The sequence below is a fragment of the Cupressus sempervirens genome, chromosome 9 (genome assembly GCF_028749045.1).
Source record: "Cupressus sempervirens isolate cs-2001-9-10 chromosome 9, ASM2874904v1, whole genome shotgun sequence".
Classification (NCBI taxonomy): domain Eukaryota; kingdom Viridiplantae; phylum Streptophyta; class Pinopsida; order Cupressales; family Cupressaceae; genus Cupressus; species Cupressus sempervirens.
This window is the reverse complement of record NC_143126.1, coordinates 157549598-157571877: the sequence shown is the minus strand read 5'-3', so window position 1 is coordinate 157571877 and position 22280 is coordinate 157549598. Positions and strand designations below refer to the sequence as shown.

The 22280-nt window shown below is 37.6% G+C and overlaps 1 protein-coding gene across 1 annotated transcript in view; it reads left to right on the top strand.

The window, feature by feature from the left end:
* The first annotated feature begins 7137 nt into the window (after positions 1-7137).
* The window catches only part of LOC149537988 (uncharacterized), a 34782-nt gene continuing 19639 nt past the window's right edge, over positions 7138-22280 (top strand). The window contains exon 1 of the mRNA XM_089799385.1: positions 7138-7600. Within this exon, the coding sequence (XP_089655511.1) occupies positions 7317-7600 (284 nt within the window). The 5' untranslated portion in view covers positions 7138-7316. The remainder of the gene's footprint in view (positions 7601-22280) is intronic.

The following is a 22280-nucleotide window of genomic DNA, read 5'->3' as shown; positions in this document are numbered from 1 at the left end:
TCATTTTCATTTTTGAGGGGATTCTAGTGACCCTTGAGATCCTCCATATTTGTATAAACTCATATTTCAAACAGAATGGAGTTTTCCGTTTTTGGTTGGCAATCTTATTGTTCATTATTATTGTTTTTCAATACCGCAGGTTTCACACCAAGTATTATAATCTAAATCTTTAATTCAGATCAGTTTTGGAGGATTTGTCGCGAGAGATGGATAACATGGTTATGATGACAATAGGAGATGGTAGTGGGTTGATTTTCTAAAATGAGAAATGGAGTTGTTTGATCTTCTTTGGGAGTCTTACATCCATATAGATTCATGATATCATATTATGTTTAATCTCTTGAGGTTGAACAATTTTGGATGTTGTTGTGGCTTTTCTCTTGGGGTTGTGAAGGAGATTATACTTGACACAAATGACTTTTAGAAGTGTCTGTAGAAGGAAATGCTACATGCTTGTGATTTTCAATTTCTTTCTTTGGTCAAGTGGTTATCTTCTTGCATGTTTTGGTTCACGTAACATTATTTTTGAGAGCTATGGTGGTCACTTTTTTGTGGTCATTTGTTATCATGTTTACTTCATTTCTTTTTTGTGATAACAAGGTGGCTCATTTATCTCTTTTCTTTGTTGTATGTGGAGAACATGAGAGAGTTGTGGAGACTAGATGAGAAAGATGTTTCTTGCAGTGTTTTTGCTATAGGGTTTGCATGTCTTTGTGGATGGTCCTTGGTACTACATGGTTGCACTTTCTTTATGTTGTTATCAGTAGACTCAGTATGCTTTTGATTTTTTAGATTCAATATTAACCATGCAGTGGGAGTTCTTGTATGTGTTTGGTCTTCATCAACTGGTTTGCACATAGAGCTTGAGGTTGCATTTTATGGGTTGGTTATGTTGTTGGCATGAGTTTTGTGGTGTTGGATACCTTTGAGGTATGGGTGATTGGATTGGTTAGCATTTACTGTGGATTTTATTTTCAATCTTGTGGGTTTATTTGTTGGATTGGACCAATCGGTTTGGTTGTTGTTCTGGCTGATGTTTTATCTTGTTTTCTAGAAGATGACTTCACAATTTTGTTGGGCTAAGAAGTTATTTTTTTAAAATACTTATGTGTAGCTCATGAGCCTAGTGGAGTGATGGCAGTAGTGTGTTGCCTTTGTTATCACATGGATCTTATGCTTGTGTTATTTGGACATGTGTCTAGTTGGAGCATGGGAGCATATGTTATGATTTATGTTATTTCATGGATGACTGTGATGATATAGTTTCATTAGTTTGAATCTTGTAAGGTCTTCGTCAAGTGGGAGATTGTTGGGATAAGGTGAATCAACCTTACCACAATTTATTGCTTTATTTGTGCTTTCTTGGAAAGTTGCTAAATGAAGTTGGATTCTTCCACAAGAAAAGACTTAGAGTAGAAAAATATAAAACTTCTGTTTTTTGGCGATTTATTCTCTTATGCTTTATTTTTATGCAAGCACTGTGCATAAAGAAGTTTCTAAAATAATTTGTACATGCGTTGAATGTAGACACTTTAGAAACTATTTCCTCTTGTATAAAAACTCTATAAGTACAATGCATTGTTGTAGAGAATTGTGAGAGATGAGAAGTTATTTGCACAGGGTTATGCTGCTGGATTTTCTCTAGAATGGAGCAAGATGTAAATCTCCATGTGAAGGCTGAAAATCTATTATAACTTGTTCCTAAATAATACATTAGCTTGATGGTTTGGAGGGTAGATTTTTTACCTGGAAAGGTTTTCCCCATGTATATTTGTGTTCTCTATTATGTCTCATTCTTCTAGTTTTATGATCGTAGAATTATAGAAATTTATTTAGATTGATAAATTGCAATCACTTTGCTTTGAGGTTCTAATTGTGGGAAATCAACTATGTTTGTTTTTGCTTTTATGGCATAGTAGTATGCACTTGTATTTGCTTATTAGAAGTTGTTCAAAGAACTACTGGATACAGGATGTGCATACTAATCTTAGATGACTTTCTAGGGTGCTCTCATTTCCATTCACTATCTATTATGTTGTCCTCTAGATCTTCTACCAGATTCTATGAAAAAAGACTCTAATTAGTTCTTGTCACCATCTAGATGCATGTGGGTGTCTGGAAAAGTGGTCTCTTTCTCTTAAGAAGTTCCTCCCCAAGTTTCAAAGAGTGGTCGTGGTGAGTATCCCTTGAATCATCCATATATTTTCAACATTATGTACTCCAGACTTATCATGAATGAGTGTCGTTAGGTGAGCACATTCTCCAAACATCTCATCAATTTATTTGGAGGAAACAAGTTCAACAATCTCTTTTGCTAAAATGATAAACATAGAAAGGTGGAACATCAATTTGTGATTCGTGAAACATAATTTGGTTAATTACAACTTTCTCAAAACTGGCATTCCTATATTCAAGTATAGGAGGAGGGGGAAGTGACAAAGGAGAAGTAACTCTAGGCATAATGGTGGAACATCTAGGAGTAACAAGTGCCTCAAACCAATCTACTGGGAGTGCAGGCTCCAATTTTATTTTCAAACTAAAGTAAAAAAAAATCATCTAAATATGAAATATGAAGGAATTTATCCTTAACACCAAAGGTAAGGGTGTAAATAGGTGACTATGTGGACATATGGAATCTTGAATTCCTACCCAACACAATTCTGTCAACTGTTATATGAGGACCATTCACTTGACAATTTGCATGTTGCATATCCATAGACTTACCCACATCCTTGCTAATTGATTGCTAATTGATAATTGATAGAGGGCAACGATTGCCAACCTGCGTGTTCATGTTGTCCCTTTTTTATTGTAAACCTACTTGATGTTGATCAATATTTACCCTCCCTTTATTTTGAGTACCAACCATGGGTTCTACCAGTTTATCCATTGGGGCCCTAAAATCTATTTGATGGTCAATATGTTGATAGTTATCCTTGGAAACTTCTTGAATGTCCATTGTCAAATATTGAGAAAATGATTCACCCTGGCCCCCCAAAGTGGAATTCTGAGGGATAATTTGCTAATGAAACAAGGACGTGGGGGGATTTGAGTTTTGATTTGGGTAAACCAAAACAATATCTTGATTCAACCCATTGCACTTTTTATTGAAGTGACCTAATAAAGTAGTGTTGATGTACTATGCTGGCATCCAACACTAACACTTCTTGATCCCACAATCCCCATTTAGATTGAATAGAAATGAGTGAAGAGAAAGGTTGTGTGGTCTTTAGAAGAAAACACACCCATATTGACCTAAGAACTTTCTCAAATGGGATAAGGTCACATTTCATAGGTATTCCCATTATGTTAGCAAGTATCTCAATAATCTTTAGATCTTTGTATTCCATGGGGAGGGTAGGCATTGATATCTAATAGGGCACAAAACCACATACACTAGGACTAGATTTGAAGTTGGGCACATAGGTAAGAGTGGCAACACCATAACCAAGATAAAACTAGTCTTTAAAACGATAAACTGAATCTCTAGAAGACTTATAGTTAAAAATAACAAAAAAAAGGTTGGGTTTGATTCAAACAATAGTACCTCATTTAAATTGCACCAGTTTTGTGAAACCCATTCCTTAATTTGATCTGAAGCCAAATATGCACCTAATATTTAATAATGAGAGTTATCTCCCTAAGGAATAAGACATGTGGTAGAAGTAAACTCTTAGGGAGGGTGATTTCAAAATGTCTCTATTGCTTGGACTGATCAAGAGTTGTTTCTTTCTCCATACTTGTTTAAGTTTTTGGCCATGCACCTCCTTGGGTTTTGGCATGTTTCAATGAATCACATTTTCCTTGTGAGGCACATTTACCTTCTTGTTTGGATTAAAGGGAGGTTGACGATTCTTGGTATACACATTTCTTTTCTTTTCTGTAAAGCGAGTGCACACAATTGCTTCCTTTGAATTTTCTCCCTTGTCAAAAGTGGATTGCCCAAAGGTAAATATGACCTTTCCTTTATCTGATGTTGGTTTTCCTCTAAATGTTGTTTTATTCCATTTATCCACCCACATTCAAGTCACATCTCTGTTTGAATCTTCCCCGTAGATATCAAAGGGTGTCTGTTTTTGCCCTTGGCGATGAACCCCAATGTGAAAGCACAGATTGAGAAAGAAGAATTTAGTGGGTTGAATAACTACTTATTTGTAGAAAATATTATTGAGCAACTCTAGATCTTTCATACTACTTCTAGGCTTGCCATTTATGTCGATTCTGAACTTATCTACAAATCTACAAGTTTGAAGTCCATTTATCGCCCACATCACTCCTCTTGCTCCTCTTGTCATCTTTCCAAGATTTTTTTTTTCTCTTGAGGTGTTGCCATCCATTTTTTAGTATTCAACTATTGTTGGGCTTAGTATTACTATTTAAGTAGAGCTATGGTTAGATATAGTTTAGGTTCAGGGTTGACTCAAAGTTTGTAAGAGGTTACCCTCAAATTTAGGAAGAACTGTGGTAAGGCTTTAATCATGATTATGTTTGGTTATGTTTTATTTAGAGTTACATACATGGTTATGATTTAGTTATAAATAGGGTTAGTGTTAGGATTCAATTAGGCTTATCTTTTAACTAGGGTTAACATTAGACTTAGATCCAATGATAGGTTTTAAGTTATTGTTCAATTTGGGTCATGATTGGGGATAGAGTTTAACTAGGGTTATCATTAGCTTGAGGACCAATTTTAGGGTTAGGATTAGAGTTACAATTTGCATTAGAATTAAAGTTATAATGTAATTAGAGTTAGGAATAGGGTTGAATTATATAGTTACACTTGAATTAGAGTTAGGGTAAAAATATAATTGTGACTAAGTTAAGAATTGCAATTTAAAAAAGATAGAAATCAATTAAAATTAGGATTAGAATACAATTAGAATTAAACACGTTAAGATGAATATTTTTTGATATATTGTATAGATTTTTTTGAATAGATCAAATAATTGAGAGGGGGGTGAATTAGTTATTCCACACACTCTTAATTTTTTTCCCAACTATTTGTTGTAGAAAAAATATACATCCACTACCACTAAAGAGATTATGATTAATGCACAACAACACACCATCAAATGATAAGCATTAAGAACATGGGTATACCAACACAATGAACATTATATATGACGTGAAATCCAAACTAGGAAAAACAATCTAGAGAATCTAATTCTCATGAAATGAATAATGGCATCGATTAGGTGATTTGATACATCAATACTGATTGCTAGAAAGAATAAGGGGCACTGCCAACAAGCTAACTGCTTGAGTAGTTACGCCCCAAAATACATAAAGGTTCACTTCCAAAATAAATGTTCATTGCCATAATGAAAATGAGATCGAACCAAATTGTAGTGTTAGGCTTCTACAAAAACTAGTTGTGAATTGTCTGCACCTCCTTGATCAACTTGACTGAGTTGTTCGCACTTCCATCACAAAGAACAACACATGCACCAAAATATGCAATACCATTGCTAGGCACAATGCTTACTTGCATTTCTAGTACATTGCACTCATTCAAATTATTGCACTCTGCTTGAATACAAAGAAGTCTTATATATACATATATACTAATATTCAAGATTACCTCTATTGACCACCAATAACAAAACATGTGAAACCTCCAATGTGTTGATTCCATTGATACAATTAATTATAAGCATCAAACTTAAATTTTGAGTCTCATCACCACATTATGCTATTACAAAAATAGGTCACACATAAGATAATGCAATTGTTGACGCTATGTGAACACTACAATCAAGTCCAAAAGATGGAAACTTAAAAGTCATTGGACGAATTGACTACCCCGGGTAATACACTGATAAAACCAAGAACTAAGAATAACTAAGGTCAACCAAAAAGAACACAACTTTTGACAAACACCAATCTGAACATGAGTACCCAATCAACCAACCAAGAACTAACAAGTGTATCGATAAGAAAAAGCAAAGCAACCAAGTACACGAGCCCACCAACAATAGGAAATGTAGGATATTCTTGTCTTGTATACTCCTGCAGATGACCAACCAAATTGTATCCATAATTTATACTAGGAGAACCGATGCATGAAACCAAATACATTAAAAACTAATCTAAATAGAAGATGTGTGATGCCTTCATTACGAGCAATGGTTCTGCTAGGCTAACCATACTATCACCAATCAAAGTGACATACACCAAAATATGTCACACAATAGCTGATACTAATAGAGGATAGGTATGGATGTTTTTACATCAATGTCTATCAATGCTAATACCAATATGCCATGTTTAATAGATTTATTATGTTACACATAACTAATTAACAAATTCTTGTAAAATGTAATAAGTTATAATGGTAGCCTAAATTATCCTCGAAAGAACTGAATTTTTTCCCTAGACCAATATACTCAACATCCTAAACTTAAAAGTTATGGGCTATGTTGTGGATTAATAAACTTTTTTCAATTATAAGGTCCAATAAGAGAATTAGATGAATTACGGGCTAAAATCTTTTAATTATCACACACAGTAAGATAATTAGAGGTATTGATTGTGATGTGGTCCAACCAAAAGCAAATGAATTGAGAGGAGCCCAGAAACAAGATTCCAGGTTGCTTATTTTTTTCTTAGAGTTATGGCTAGAAAGTCACCATTAGAATTTAGGTTACTATTAAATTAGAGTTATGATTATAAATATCGTAAGCTAAGAATTAAATTTTAGGATCAACATTAAGTTAAAATTAAAATTAAGATTAAAATTGAAATTACAATTCAATTAAAATTAGACTTATGATTTAATCACAATTACATTTGAATTAGAATTAAGATTAATTAAAAAATATGACTAAGATTAGAATTACAAATAATTAAAATTAGTTCTACCAAAATTAGAATCAGTTACAATTCAATTCAAATTAAACTTATGATTTAATTACAATTACATTTGAATAAGAATTAAGATTAATTAAAAAAAATGATTAAGATTAGAATTACAGACAATTAAAATTAAAATTAGTTCTATCAAAATTAGAATCAGAAAAAATTATATATATATAAAACACTTCGCATATTGCCTGATTTTAAAATTCTTTAAACAATGGTCGGTTACCCCAAAAAAGATATCCTATATCTCAGAGGTTATGGGCTGCATCACGGATTAATAAATGCCTTTTAATTGTCAAGTACAATTAGAGAACGATAGATAGTTGGCCCAAGACATGAAGTGGAAGGAGCTGGAAACAAGATTCGAGGTAGTGGGGATATTTTGGAGGGAAAATCTTGCTATTAATATGTTTCAGTGGTGAAGAGGAGAAAGTAATATCTCAGAAGAAATTTCAATGGCTCCCAGGAAGAGAGGTGGCTCTGCTAGAGTACAGCCTTCTAAAAATGAAAAGAAACCCAATTCGAAAGATGCTCACGAGGAGCCAAAGGAAGAGCGAAAATCCACCTCGATTCATGTAGAGGAAGAAAACCCCCCAGCGAAAAAGCCCAGGAGAAGTTCCAGAACTGCGTCTGTTCCCGATGGAAAAGAGGCTGGAGAAGAAGTGAAAGGTCAAGTAGTTGTGGAGAACAATGTTTCAGAGGATGCTGGCAAGTCCAAAAACATTGTGATTGAGCACTGGTGAGTGGGTTTCTATAGGCATGCATTCAGCGGATGTGTGCTTGAATTGCAGAGTCAAGTTCATGGTTTCTTTGTGGGCGATTGTTCTCATGTTTGAGAGATGGGTGAGGGTTTCCGGATTTCTAGTGTGATCTTAGTTGCAAATTTACATCTCTAGCTTCATCATGAAGTCAATGCAAGTAAGGTCTTGCGCACGCTTTTTTCTTTTTGGCTTACATGCAGTATCCTAATCTTGTTGTAGGAGTTCTGTATGCAAGCAAGGCCCCCAAGTACAGCCCTTGGGTTGGTCTTAAAAACGGTGTCGCTTGGAGCTACCAAATATTTTTCCCTGATTTTAACAATGTTTATGTCTTGGCAATCTCCACCATCGACCCTCTTTTGTTCTTTGCATTCTAAAAAGTACACGACGTTGAATGATGGACTCTAAAATGTTATTTTCTACTGATTAGGATAGATACGTTTCTCTTACTTTCTAAGTGGGGTATGTTTTGTAAAGATCTCAGAGATTTTAGAATTCATATCTTAGGTTAACTCGACCATTGGTAAAGATATGCTACTTATTTTAGCTGTTCGTTGGGTGTTTGCATTTTCCAATTGTCTGATTTAGGGCAGAGGTCCAATAAGTCGGGCACACTATGCTGGCTTGGGATTAGTTGACCAAATTTATTTGGCATTATTAGGAAGTTGTTCCAGAGCTGCTCTTTTATACTAATATCAAGTGTAAGTTTTTTGACTTTTTTGAAATAATTTTGTATAGGTGATTATATGCAAAGAAAGTGTGACGTCCATAAGTGTTATATTAGATCAAGTGTTTTTGGGGTGCCTATGCTATCATATGAGATATAAATTTAAAACACTGGACGTCACATAAGATAAGATATAAAAAATAACTGTCCTTAAAAAGTCCATGTATTTTTATAAGACACCATTCAACAATTATGTACTGGAGATCAAAGGAAAGGTGCATGAATTATAGACATCATTAAGCGAGCCAAATATATAAGGAATTATTCTCTATTTGTATCCATCAGTTGTTAATTTCCGCAGCATTTTCTACTTAGTCTATGGTTTTTATGATTGAGTAGTTGCTTATTTGCGGAGTTTATTGGTCCAGATGTTCTCTAGACAACTTATATGTAATCCTTCTCTTACAAGTGGTTTTAAATGAATGATTGTCAGTCCCTCCCTCTCCATATTTACGGAGGACACAAGTCAAAGTATTAGCTGTTTGTATTGGCAGCATCTTTATGTAAATATAGACCAGGAGGGTCTTAAATCTACTACTTTATGTGAAAAAGTTCTACCTGGTACAAAATATTCGTGTTTTCCTTTAAAGCACAGAAAAATGATTTATTGATGTATTACTTGTAAACATACTTTTTTGAAAATTTGATATTTATGAAAGTGTGGCTGCCACAGTCTTCCCAAAAATTTGACTTGGCTAACTTTGACAATTTTGATATCTTGGGGTGATTGCTCCCATGTTTCGTTAACCATTCTTCACTGATCTTGGTATCCACTTGATCATTATAGTGTTTTAGAGCTTGTTCCTTTGTCATGTAAACACCTAACGCTTGATAAGGTATGTTGAAGGTCTCTCTGATTACTCGTTCAGTGAGAATTGTCAACACTTGCTCGTCTTTCCCATAGTGGATTGCCTTTGTCTGTGGGGATTGTAATGCATGACACGCTCAAGTACTAATTCCGAGCATTGCATCATAGGAGGAGAGGTGGCAACTTGAACAATTCCATTCCTCGCCAATTGTTTTGCCATCTTTGAAGGATTCCATCTAAGCACTAGTTCCGAGCATTGTATCATCGGAGGAAAGGGAGCAACTTAAACAATTCCATTCTTCACCAATTGTTTTTCTCCATCTTTGAAGGATTCCCTCTAAACATTCAATCCCCTTATTTGCAACATTTTGACTGGTCCAAGGTTGCTATCTCCAATCTTTTTGTTCCTTGAGGCAAAGTTAGTCGCTGGAATCATTTGCTTTGTATCTTCTCTTTTTGAATCTGCCTATCCTTCTTTGAGCTTGCAGTCTTAGCTCCCGATATCTTTGGACCTGCAATCAACATCCAATCCCCTTATTTGTAACATTTTGACGGGTCCAAGGTTGCTATCTCCAATCTTTTTGTTCCTTGAGGCAAAGTTATCTCCAATCTTTTTGTTCCTTGAGGCAAAGTTAGTCGTTGGAATCATTTCCTTTGTATCTTCTCTTTTTTAATCTGCCTATCCTTCTTTGAGCTTGCAGCCATAGCTCCCGATATCTTTGGACTTGCAATCAACATCCACAATTAGATTTCAATTTAGAAAGCAAGACTACAATCATGATATAAACTCATGCAAAAAGCTAGATCAACTTATCACTTAGGCTAGATTTGAACTTTAATCCAAGACAAGATGACTCCATTTTTTTGTTATCTCTATAAATCTTCATTAAGCACTCACACAAATGGCTTATCTTACTGATTAGAGATTAAAAAAATCTTAGTGCTAAAAGTTTTGATTTTGCTTGTATCTCTGATTCAAAATGACTTGTCTAATAAGGCCTGATTTTTGTGTCGTTAATCTACATTATGTCTCTTTTCAGCACCCCACTCCTCTGATTTCTGGGAGAATTAGTGGGGCTTCATGGGAGAATTAGTGGGCTTCACCCACTAGGCTCTCTTGAAATTGCACCTCTGAGTCATAAAATTGCTGGTTTCCTGAGTAATTCACTGCTCCTTTTAGTGGTCAGTCTGCTCTTTTTGGATTTGATGGAGAGATGAAATGTCTCTCCCTTATTGTATAGATGATCTTAAGATGAAAAGGCATGGCAGGGCTGACCTGTTCTAAGTGTGGACAATCAATAATTTTAAATTAAACATTTTAATGTACATGAAGGGGCCAACCAAATTGGTGATGAAACACAAATTAGAACCCCTAAACTAGTTCATGCGATCTAGTTATTCATTTCGAACCCTCTCATCAATTTGGTTTAAAGTGCAATTGACTGCAGGTAGAGATTTAGTGCAAGTTGAGATTACAAATCTCAATAAGGGAACTGATTCCACCCCTTGGCCAAAGATTGTCTCTTCCTCATTCGTCTCTCTTGCCTTAAGCAACTTGTCAATTGGCAAGGGCAACATACCCTTTTCTCACTCCAAACCTGCCATCTTATTGTGCCATGGCAAAATTTTTAGTGGTCTGGATATTAAGAATCCTCAGTATGGGTTGGAATTCGATACTATGTCAGGATGATTTTGGGTCTTTCTTATTGTTTTTCAAGCCCTCTTCCACTTTATTTCGTTCTTACAAATTTCTTTCAAGGTTTTATTGTTTGGGTTTCTTAAGTGTAATCTGCGTTTATGACTGATTGGAAGCCATATTCATTCGATTCTTATTCACCACTTGGTTTTAATTCATATGCATTAAAACTTTAATATCCTCCACTTTAAGTTATTCGGAACTAAGGATCTTCATCAAGGAGTCATCATACTTGAGCGGGGATTTGAATCAAGTTGGGATTTATTTTTTATTTGATAGGGGGCAGAACTTTTATGACTCTTGAGATTATGAATCCTGAGAGGTGGTTGGATTTTGACCTTCCCTCGAGATTGTTGTTTCGCTCATTTAACTTTGCAAACCTCCGTGGACTTCACTGTTTCTATTTTAATTTTCAACTTTTCCCTTTTGTGTTTTGACACTCAATTTTATTTTGGTCTGAATGTATTAGATTTAGTAATGATTCTATAGTTGAAAATCATCATTCCTTCCTTGGATCATTATCATTTTGATTTGTATTTAAATTTTACCCTGTCATTGTCGCTTGGAACTCACCTAATCTAGGGGTGGATTGGGGAGGTGTTCGGATTGAGAATCTTGACAAGTTGTCAGAATCTGACCTTATGAAGGTGTCAGGATTGGGAAGCTTGACAAGAGGTTGGAATCTGACCTCTTGTCAAGATCATTCCCTTTCCACAGAGTCTTTCCTTCAAATCTTGACTCATTTCACTTGTAATGCCTCGCTTAGAGATCCTTGGAAACAAGGATTCAAATCAAGCCAAGATATTTTTTTTTTTACGAGTATGAATGCACATGACAACATCATACAGGGATCACAAAGATCGCAACGGAAGACTTCAACACAATCTCGGCAACCAACGAATCTCCGAACACCACTACCAAATTGACACACAAACAAAGCCAACAACAACAACGCACATGATGAGGGCACAAGAAACAACCACTCATCAACAAAACACCAAGCTGGGGTAAAATGCAGAAACTTGAAATCTGGCTAAGCCTGAAATCCTGAAGCCTTGAAAATTGGCTAAGTTCGGATTTTTGAAGCTCTGAAATTTCCTAAAATCCATAACTTATCTCTGAGAGGTCTGAAACCTATCTCAAACGATTTGTTGCATATATTAAAATATATCTTAAGTATTTAAACGATATATTTTAAACCTCGAAGGACTACAACAAAAACCCAAAAGCTGAAATACAAAGAAACCTCTTGAATACAAAATGCAACAACATAGGCTTGAAGAACGCCCAAAAAGGTATCCAGATCAACTATCAAAAAGATCAGAACGCTACAAAAAGTGCCTGCTGATGGCACGCGCAGGTTTTAACCAAAGTGCGTGTGACACTTTTTACTAAGGGAGGGCGACACTTCTCCCATAGTGCGTGCGACACTTTTCAAAAAGGCGTGCGATATTGGAAAAGTATTGCGCGACATTTCTCATGAAGTCGTGCGACACTCTTCCAATGTCGCACGATACTTTTCCACTAATGCGTGCGATACTTTACAGTATCGTACGACATTCTTTCTATGGGCGTGCGATATTTTATCAGTGTCGCACAATGCTGAACAAATGTTGCCCATAGAAAACAAAAACCCTTCAAGAAACTCGAAAAAGGCCTAACACACAGAAAAAGATCCACATCGGGGAGTACCGGATCCACATTCCGAGGCGAGAGCACTCGAACAATAATAGAGTATCTGAAAGATAGAACACTAGGATCTAACCATCTACCAAACAGAGAAGGGAAAAAGTACACAAAGGAAACATCATATTCAACTGAAAGAAACATTGCAATAACATAGTTAACAATGCAATGAGCAAAATAACCAACTAAGTACGCGGTTCCTCCCAACCGTCAATAGCATCATAAGACCATCGTGGGTCTTAGCCATCCTCCGCGCGTAATATCCCAAGCCACCGACCAGATCGTCGGTACTGTTGTAATAGGGATGTCACTACTAAAACATGCAACAATATAAGCATTAGGAAATCTAACATGCTAGTAGAAAAGCATAAGATAATCCTACAATAGATAACATCACCTATCACATGCTAAATAGCAGTAAGCGACAGATAGACTACTAAATCAAATAACATCATCTAATCATATGCTAAACATCACGATAAGGGAATGCATCAAGTAAACTAATATCTAAACATGATATACAAGCATCCCAATGAAAGCATAAATCACAAGAAAGCATACTTTGAAACTCAAAGTACCAAGTGAAAACATCTAGCAACGATCGCACTAGGACAAAAGATTGTCTCTGTACACCGATCCCTAGCAGTGGTGAAGGTAGCTACGCCTTCCAACCACGTGGCACCCACAGGTCCACACCCGCCGTGCTGATGGAGATATAGATCCAACCACAAACACACAAAAATCACAACATCCATGGCTAACACACACGCCAGGCAGTATGATGGCTGAACCAAGAACCTAAGACAATGCAAGGAGTACAGGTCCTGGTCAGACACTCAAAAGGCTACTATGTAGGGACTAACATCATGGAGAGTCGCTTGGCATCAAAAAGCCCAAGCTAGGACTTGCGCATATTCAACATCCCTCAACGGAAAGGCTCTTGCACCCCAAACCTTTTTATTATCTTAAGTTTTATTATCATTCACACATTTTATTTAATTTTCACTTAAGTAAAGCTTCCTTTGCCAACCCTCTGGGCACAATGATCACCAGGTTGCGAGGTAGAAGCCCCTTCCATATGCTACCCTACCCTACCCATGCTCATCCTACGACAAGTGCCCGTGGGCATGCATACTCCCATCCCAACCCCAATGATCATAGCTTTCGGCAAATCTACGAAAGATCGGGCCTCGCAAGTCACCCAACAAATGTACGCGCACGTACTCGTGTGTGGCGCACCACCATCACGAAGATCATAACACAAGGACAGGAATGAGAACACAATGCAAAGAAAACACCCAACTAAAAGCAACACGGGAAGGACGGATTCTACACGAATCCCAAAGCCAATAAAATCATACATCATGAAATCACTCAACCGGCCTCAATCCGAGAGTATGGATTCTACACGAATCTCAATGATGTAACAAGACCAAACATTGTGAATTCACTCAATCAGCCTCAATCCGAGAGTATGGATTCTACACGAATCCTAGCGTTCACGAAACAAAAGCAAAGGTCCAACAAAAACCATAACGAGTATAAAATCACTCAACCGAACACAACGTCAGGAGTACGGATGCAACACGCATCTCAATGCAACAAAAATGTACAAAAGTGGTATGATTGATATCCAAACGGATCATCAAGGTCCACGACCCACATTGTGTCAAAAAAATTCGAGAAAACAAGGTGGCACACAAAACGAGGTAAAAATTTCAAAAATTTGAAAAACTTCAAAATTAAAACCCAGTTGGCCCTTGGGTTCAAAAACCCTAAAAATTCAAAAATAAATGGAATCGGACACCGTATGCAAAAACGGCTAGCATAACGGTGCAAAACCCCAAACCCTCATCCAAAAAAATAGGAAAATGTTCATACTCGCCCAACCGGGTAGAACTAACATACAGAAACGGAGGGGAACACTAGTTCTCAGCCTCCAAACAAACGGCTACCAAAAACAGAAGCTGAAACGGAGCATAAAGAACAAAACAGGAAAGCCCTACCTCACAGCCAAAAGGGCAAAACGGGAATCTGAACCATAAAATAAATATCTCGCAGAAGTAGCTGAAAATCGCGGCAATCCAAGGTTTCCCCGAGCTGGATCCAACAAGATCAACCTCGCGATAACCCCATGCTCGTAGCTCCCACAACGAACAAAACAGTAAATCCTCATGAAGAGGATTTTGAGTTTTACTCTCCAACTTTCCAATTTGAAAGTGAGAAGTGAGAAGTTAAATTCCTCTTTGGATACTTATTCACTTTTCGGGTGAATAATCGATTAGGGCATTTAACCAGCCAATCTAGTTAAACCCCGAATCGACCCAAACGAAAATAGGCTATTCCTATAAATAGGAATTCGTTTATGGCAAAGCTGCCAGAAATTAAAATAAATCAATTAAAAAGCCCGAAAACCCAAAGACACAGAAATCACCTTAAACAACTTTCGCGACAATGCGAACCTCGAAATGCACAGACACGCTTATTGGTCTAATTACATAATGCAATGAGTTCGAATTTAATAATCACCGAAAGGTTTAAATTAAACATTTTAATAAAGGATACGTTGACCATACAAGGACGGCATTGGTAAAATATGAAAGGCTGAATCACTAACTCCATGTGCCACTGCCAGGGATATAAATCCTGCACACTAAACAACACGATCAAGTGCAATTGCATATAATAACATAGCCGAAGCAATAAATGCATTAAATCACCTAATTTAACCATTTATTTAATTATATTAAAATAGTTTATTTACATCACTCACGTTCGCATAAAGCATAACAACGCAGGGATGAAGTAAATAACCATAGCATTAATTCCATCACATAACATAATCAAAGGTATGTCCAATTACCAGATATCATCATAAAACACATTGTCATCTCAAAATGGCATCATCATGCAATATGATTAACTGAACAGTAGTCTAATACCTATGATACTGAAATCAAAGAGTAACATCTGACCCTCGGGTCATCTCAAATGTAAACATACATGAGTAACAAATATCTCTCTAATCAGAAATATAACAAGGTAAATGCCTGGAACACATAACCAAATAATCCCACATGAACAATCCATTCTAATTACTTAAACATTTAATAATGATTGATTACTCTGCATTAAAAAGGCATTTAAAACACAAGCAAACACAATCGAAAACAGGACTAACCACTGCTACGGGAACCTAGTCTAGTGTAGCATGGTAAAAAGTACACAGTGCAATCTCTGCACACATCTCAAGGTAATCACGGAACAACCTCATGATACCACATCGATCCTGGTAACCACTGGCACAAACCTCAGTGAACCAAAAATCACATCATAATCTCAAAAATCAGTCAAAAGCATAATCAATGCAATTGATAAAGAAACATAAATCCAAACACCTCAACGGTGTAGATCACTTAGGGTCACAATCATGATCCATCACAACAAAAGATCAACAAGGGTGCATCCATCAGGATGACTTACAAAAGTCAGATGGGAGAGGCACTACATCATCCCCCCCAAAGACTAGGCTTACTCCTGAAAGCTTGCAATCCAAGAATAGAACCCAAAACACACAAGAACCAAAATCAAAAGCGAGCAATAGGAATGACTCAACAACTCTGTACAAGTCAAACCCAAATCACTCCAACATTCTCAAACCATCATGTTAACCCCCAAATAGGTTAACCACGAGAGAATGGGTGTCACACAGACACAAGGTCCTCCAACAAGGAACCTTCTATGCACTAGGAAGAACCCAACAAGCCATAGAGTCAACAATACAAGGTAAGGAAAATCCCTCTCTACCTCGTCAACAGGTGCCCAACTACAACATGCACCAACCACATGACCACAAAACCAGGTCAAAACACAATGCACTTCCAACAAAAGTTGGAATCATGGGGAAAACCATCCCAAAATTCCCAAGAATACTATCATGTCACACATGATCATTCTAGAATCCATGTAAACTCACCCTTAGAACAAAGAAGATGAAAGTTTACCAACAAAAGGACACACTCCAAAAGACTACTCACCACCAAGCGTAGAAGCACAACGACTCACCACGGCACAAAAGTTCAACTACCACTAGAAACTAGGGTAACACAACCCAACCAGACAAGATATCACCTTCTCACAAGGTTCAAAGACTTTCGTCAGTGGACACAATCATCAAATGTCAGCATACCAACTCACGAGATGGTAACATGTGTCCAACAATACCATGTCCCTCTAGCACCATGCTAGGAAAACTACACCCAATCTACCGCTAAACTCAATCTCTAGCCTCAAGTCAACAGTTAAAGAGAAAACTTGACTGAGACAATCCACATGAAGATATAAGCTTAGGGAGAAGGATACTACAGAGTATTAGGACTGAGAGGGAGTCTCTCTCTCAACCTCTACACTAACCAGTCCATGATGCGTTAGGAAACTCACAATTTCACCAACCATCAACATACTCACTAGAAAGCACTAACTGAGCTAGTGGCATAACCACACTAGCTTACTCTCACAAGAGAGAAAAGGATACAGAGGTGCACCCAAGACAACGTCCAAGAAGGAGAATCTAGACTCATCAAAGAACTGAGTCACTCCCAAAAGACAAGGCAACAACAACCTTGAGCAAGGAATGCTCACAAAACACACTACACCTCACAAGGGCGGTTCAATGCAATAGGAAACACAAAACCCAAGCACGAACCCCAATAGGTACCTAGTAGATTATGAAGACAAGATAATTCTTCCATATGAATATCATGAAGAGTTAAACTTCTCCAATGGCCATAAATATGATATGTCATGATCGAATTGGCCTCTATTCAAAAAGGTACTCGGAACATCAATCAGCAACTCCAGAAGCCATAGCTTTCACGTCCGGACTCAAATTGAATCCATTTGAAAAGCATGGAAAAGATATCGACAAGGACTACAACATGAAGAAGCTAAGAGAGACCTAAGACCTACGATTGAGTCACCACTCGAAACAAAACCACAAAGGCAAAAACAACAGTCTTGGCGACCAAGACAAGCGACAGACAAAACGTCCAAAACCACTCAAGAACACACATGCCCAAACAACATATGACATGGAAAGAAAGGTAATTCACACATTGAAACCATCATTACTCCTCTTTCATAATTTCATTAATTAAACATAATATAGGCACCAATGCGCAATGAAAATGAAAGGTTTTTCAAGCAAGGGTTCAAGAGTCACTTTCCTTAAATCAAGTACATATCTTTCAATTTCTTTAAGAATACACTACGTTTACTCATCTTTTAAACCATTCAATAACAATAACAACTTTAAATCTTACAAAGACACACTAGCATGTTCTCCATGATATTATCCCTTGAACGTACTATCAGAGGTTCGAGATGAACATGATAGAGTCACAACACATAACTGGGCAGCAATAAAACACATTCAAAATAGTCATCATGAAACATAATCAAGAAGCCCAAATGGGGGAATTATCAATTCCAGCAGTAAGTACCAAAAAGAGCTCATTTCAACAATAAGTCAAATGTGACAACTGTCACAAAGAGAGCGATAGATAAAATTTGATGACTACTCCAAGAGAGGAAGAAACTAAAAACCAATGCTAGCCCAACAACATGAGGAAAGTACCTCCAGCCAAATAAAACAAGGCATCAAACAAATCACATTACAGGTGATCACTGAGGACAGTCACACCAGAGGGATAGATCACCACACAATGCTAAGGAATACATCATCCTAGAAATGTTAGAGAACACACTCACAAACGTCAAACAATATACCATCAGTAACCTCATGCATATGCAGACAACAATAATTTCCATGCAATGCAACATTTAGATATCCATCAAATTAATACAGTTCTACATAAGCTTAAGAGACAATCAGATTGGGGACTTAAGTCATTAACCCAAATATATAATGCAAAACTACAACTTTGCAATGATTCACAATAAACACTCATTTTCAATGAAAGGAACCCTTTCATCATTATAACAACAAAATAAAGAATCACAAATAAGATTCATTCATCAACTTACAATCAGGAAAAAACAGGGAAACAATGCACCTACTCCACAAGGAGAAACAAAAGCAGCACTCAAAGCCAACACATGGACACCAATCAATGGTTCCATCTAAAAAGGGTCACATAAGCAACCAACCAACCAAGGCACATCGATTCTGCTAACAAAACTAGGAAGACTCACTTCCTTCTCCACACACTGCTCTAGTTGCCTCTACTAGACAAGCAAGTCCATCACAAGTAGATACCAAAGCAATAAGATCACGAGTTCTCACCAAGACACTCGCACTCACCCAACGCAACAACAACTACATGGGCAACATAAACACAAAGATCCCAATGTTTGACCATGGGCTCTGATACCAGATGTAATGCCCCGCTCAGAGATCTTTGGAAACAAGGAGTCAAATCAAGCCAAGATATATTTTTTTTTTACAAGTATAAATGCACATGACAACATCATACAGGGATCACAAAGATCGCAACGGAAGACTTCAACACAATCCCGACAACCAACGAATCTCCGAACGCCACTACCAAACTGACACACATAAACAAAGCCAACAATGACAACACACATGATGAGGGCACAAGAAACAACCACTCATCAACAAAACACCAAGCTGGGGTAAAATGCAGAAACTTGAAATCTGGCTAAGCCTGAAATCTTGAAGCCCTGAAAATTGGCTAAGTTCGGATTTCTGAAGCCCTGAAATTTCCTAGAATCCATAACTTCTCTCTGAGAGGTTTGAAACCTATCTCAAACGATTTGTCGCATATATTAAAATATATCTTAAGTATTTAAACGATATATTTTAAACCCCAAAGGACTACAACAGAAACCCAAAAACTGAAATACAGAGAAACCTCTTGAATACAAAATGCAACAACATAGGCTTGAAGAATGCCCAAAAGGGTATCCAGATCAACTATCAAAAAGATCAAAACGCTACAAAAAGTGCCCGTTGATGGCACGTGCAGGTTTTAACCAAAGTGCGTGCGACACTTTTTACTAAGGGAGGGCAACACCTCTCCCATAGTGCGTGCGACACTTCTCAAGAAGGCATGCGATACTGGAAAAGTATTGCGCGACATTTCTCATGAAGCCGTGCAACACTCTTCTAGTGTCGTACGATACTTCTCCAGTAATGCGTGCGATACTTTACAGTATCGTACGACATTCTTTCTATGGGCGTGCGATACTTTATCAGTGTCGCACAATGCTGAACAAATGTCGCCCATAGAAAACAAAAACACTTCAAGAAACTCGAAAAAGGCCAAACACACAGAAAAAGCTCCACACCGGGGAGTACCAGATCCACATTCCGAGGCGAGAGCACTCGAACAATAATAGAGTAACTGAAAGATAGAACACTAGGATCTAACCATCTACCAAACAGAGAAGGGAAAAAGTACACAAAGGAAGCATCACATTCAACTGAAAGAAACATCGCAATAACATAGTTAACAATGCAATGAGCAAAATAACAAACTAAGTACGCGGTTCCTCCCAACTGTCAATAGCATCATAAGACCATCGTGGGTCCTAGCCATCCCTTGCGCGTAACATCCCAAGCCACCGACCAGATCGTCGGTATTGTCGTAATAGGGACGTCACTACTAAAACATGCAACAATATAAGCATAAGGAAATCTAAATTGCTAGTAGAAAAGCATAAGATAATCCTACAGTAGATAACATCACCTATCACATGCTAAACAGCAGTAAGCAACAGATATACTACTAAATCAAATAACATCATCTAATCATATGCTAAACATCACGATAAGGGAATGCTTCAAGTAAACTAATATCTAAACATGATATACAAGCATCCCAATGAAAGCATAAATCACAAGAAAGCATACTCTGAAACTCAAAGTACCAAGTGAAAACATCCAACAACGGTCGTACTAGGACAAAAGATTGTCTCTGTACACCGATCCCTAGCAGTGGTGAAGGTAGCTATGCCTCCCAACCACGTGGCACCCATAGGTCCACACTCGCCGTGCTGATGGAGATAAAGATCCAACCACAAACACACAAAAATCACAACATCCATGGCTAACACTCACGCCAGGCAGTATGATGGCTGAACCAAGAACCTAAGACAATGCAAGGAGTACAGGTCCTGGTCAGACACTCAAAAGGCTACTATGTAGGGATTAACATCATGGAGAGTTGCTCGGCATCAAAAAGCCCAAGCTAGGACTTGCGCAGATTCAACATCCCTCAACGGAAAGGCTCTTGCACACCAAACTTTTTTATTATCTTAAGTTTTATTATCATTCACACATTTTATTTAATTTTCACTTAATTAAAACTTCCTTCGCCAACCCTCTGGGCACAATGATCACCAGGCTGCGAGGTAGAAGCCCACTCCATATGCTACCCTACCCTACCCATGCTCATCTTACGACAAGTGCTCATGGGCATGCATACTCCCATCCCAACCCCAATGATCATAACTTTCGGCAAATCCACGAAAGATCGGGCCTCGCAAGTCACCCAACAAATGTACGCGCACGTACTTGTGTGTGGCGCACCACAATCACGAAGATCATAACACAAGGACAGGAATGAGAACACAATGCAAAGAAAACACCCAACTGAAAGCAACACGGGAAGGACGGATTCTACACGAATCCCAAAGCCAATAAAATCATACATCATGAAATCACTCAATCGGCCCAAATCCAAGAGTATGGATTCTACACGAATCCCAATGATGTAACAAGACCAAACATCGTGAACTCACTCAACCGACCTCAATCCGAGAGTATGGATTCTACACGAATCCTAGCGTTCATGAAACAAAAGCAAAGGTCCAACAAAAACCATAACAAGTATAAAATCACTCAATCGAACACAACGTCGGGAGTACGGATGCAACACGCATCCCAATGCAACAAAAATGTACAAAAGTGGTCTGATTGATATCCAAACGAATCATCAAGGTCCACAACCCACATTGTGTCAAGAAAACTCGAGAAAACAGGGCGGTACGCAAACGAGGTAAAAATCCCAAAAATTTGGAAAACTTCAAAATTAAAACCCATTTGGCCCTTGGGTTCAAAAATCCCAAAAATCCAAAAATAAATGGAATCGGACACCGTATGCAAAAACGGCCAGCATAACGGTGCAAAACCCCAAACCCTCATTCCAAAAAATAGGAAAATGTTCAAACTCGCCCAATCGGGTAGAACTAACATACAGAAACGGAGGGGAACACTAGTTCTCAGCCTTCAAACAAACGGCTACCAAAAACAGAAGCTGAAACGGAGCAGAAAGAACAAAACAGGAAAGCCTTACCTCACAGCCAAAAGGGCAAAACGGGAATCTGAACCATAAAATAAATATCCTGCATAAGTAGCTAAAAATCGCGGCAATCCAAGGTTTCCTCGAGCTGGATCCAACGAGCCCAACCTTGCGACGACCCCACGCCCGTAGCTCCCACAACGAACAAAACAGTAAATCGTCATGAAGAGGATTTTGGGTTTTACTCTCCAACTTTACAATTTGAAAGTGAGAAGTGAGGAATTAAATTCCTCTTTGGATACTTATTCACTTTTCGGGTGAATAATCGATTAGGGCATTTAACTAGCCAATCTAGTTAAACCCCGAATCGACCCAAACGAAAATAGGCTATTCCTATAAATAGGAATTCATCTATGGCAAAGCTGCCAGAAATTAAAATAAATCAATTAAAAAGCCC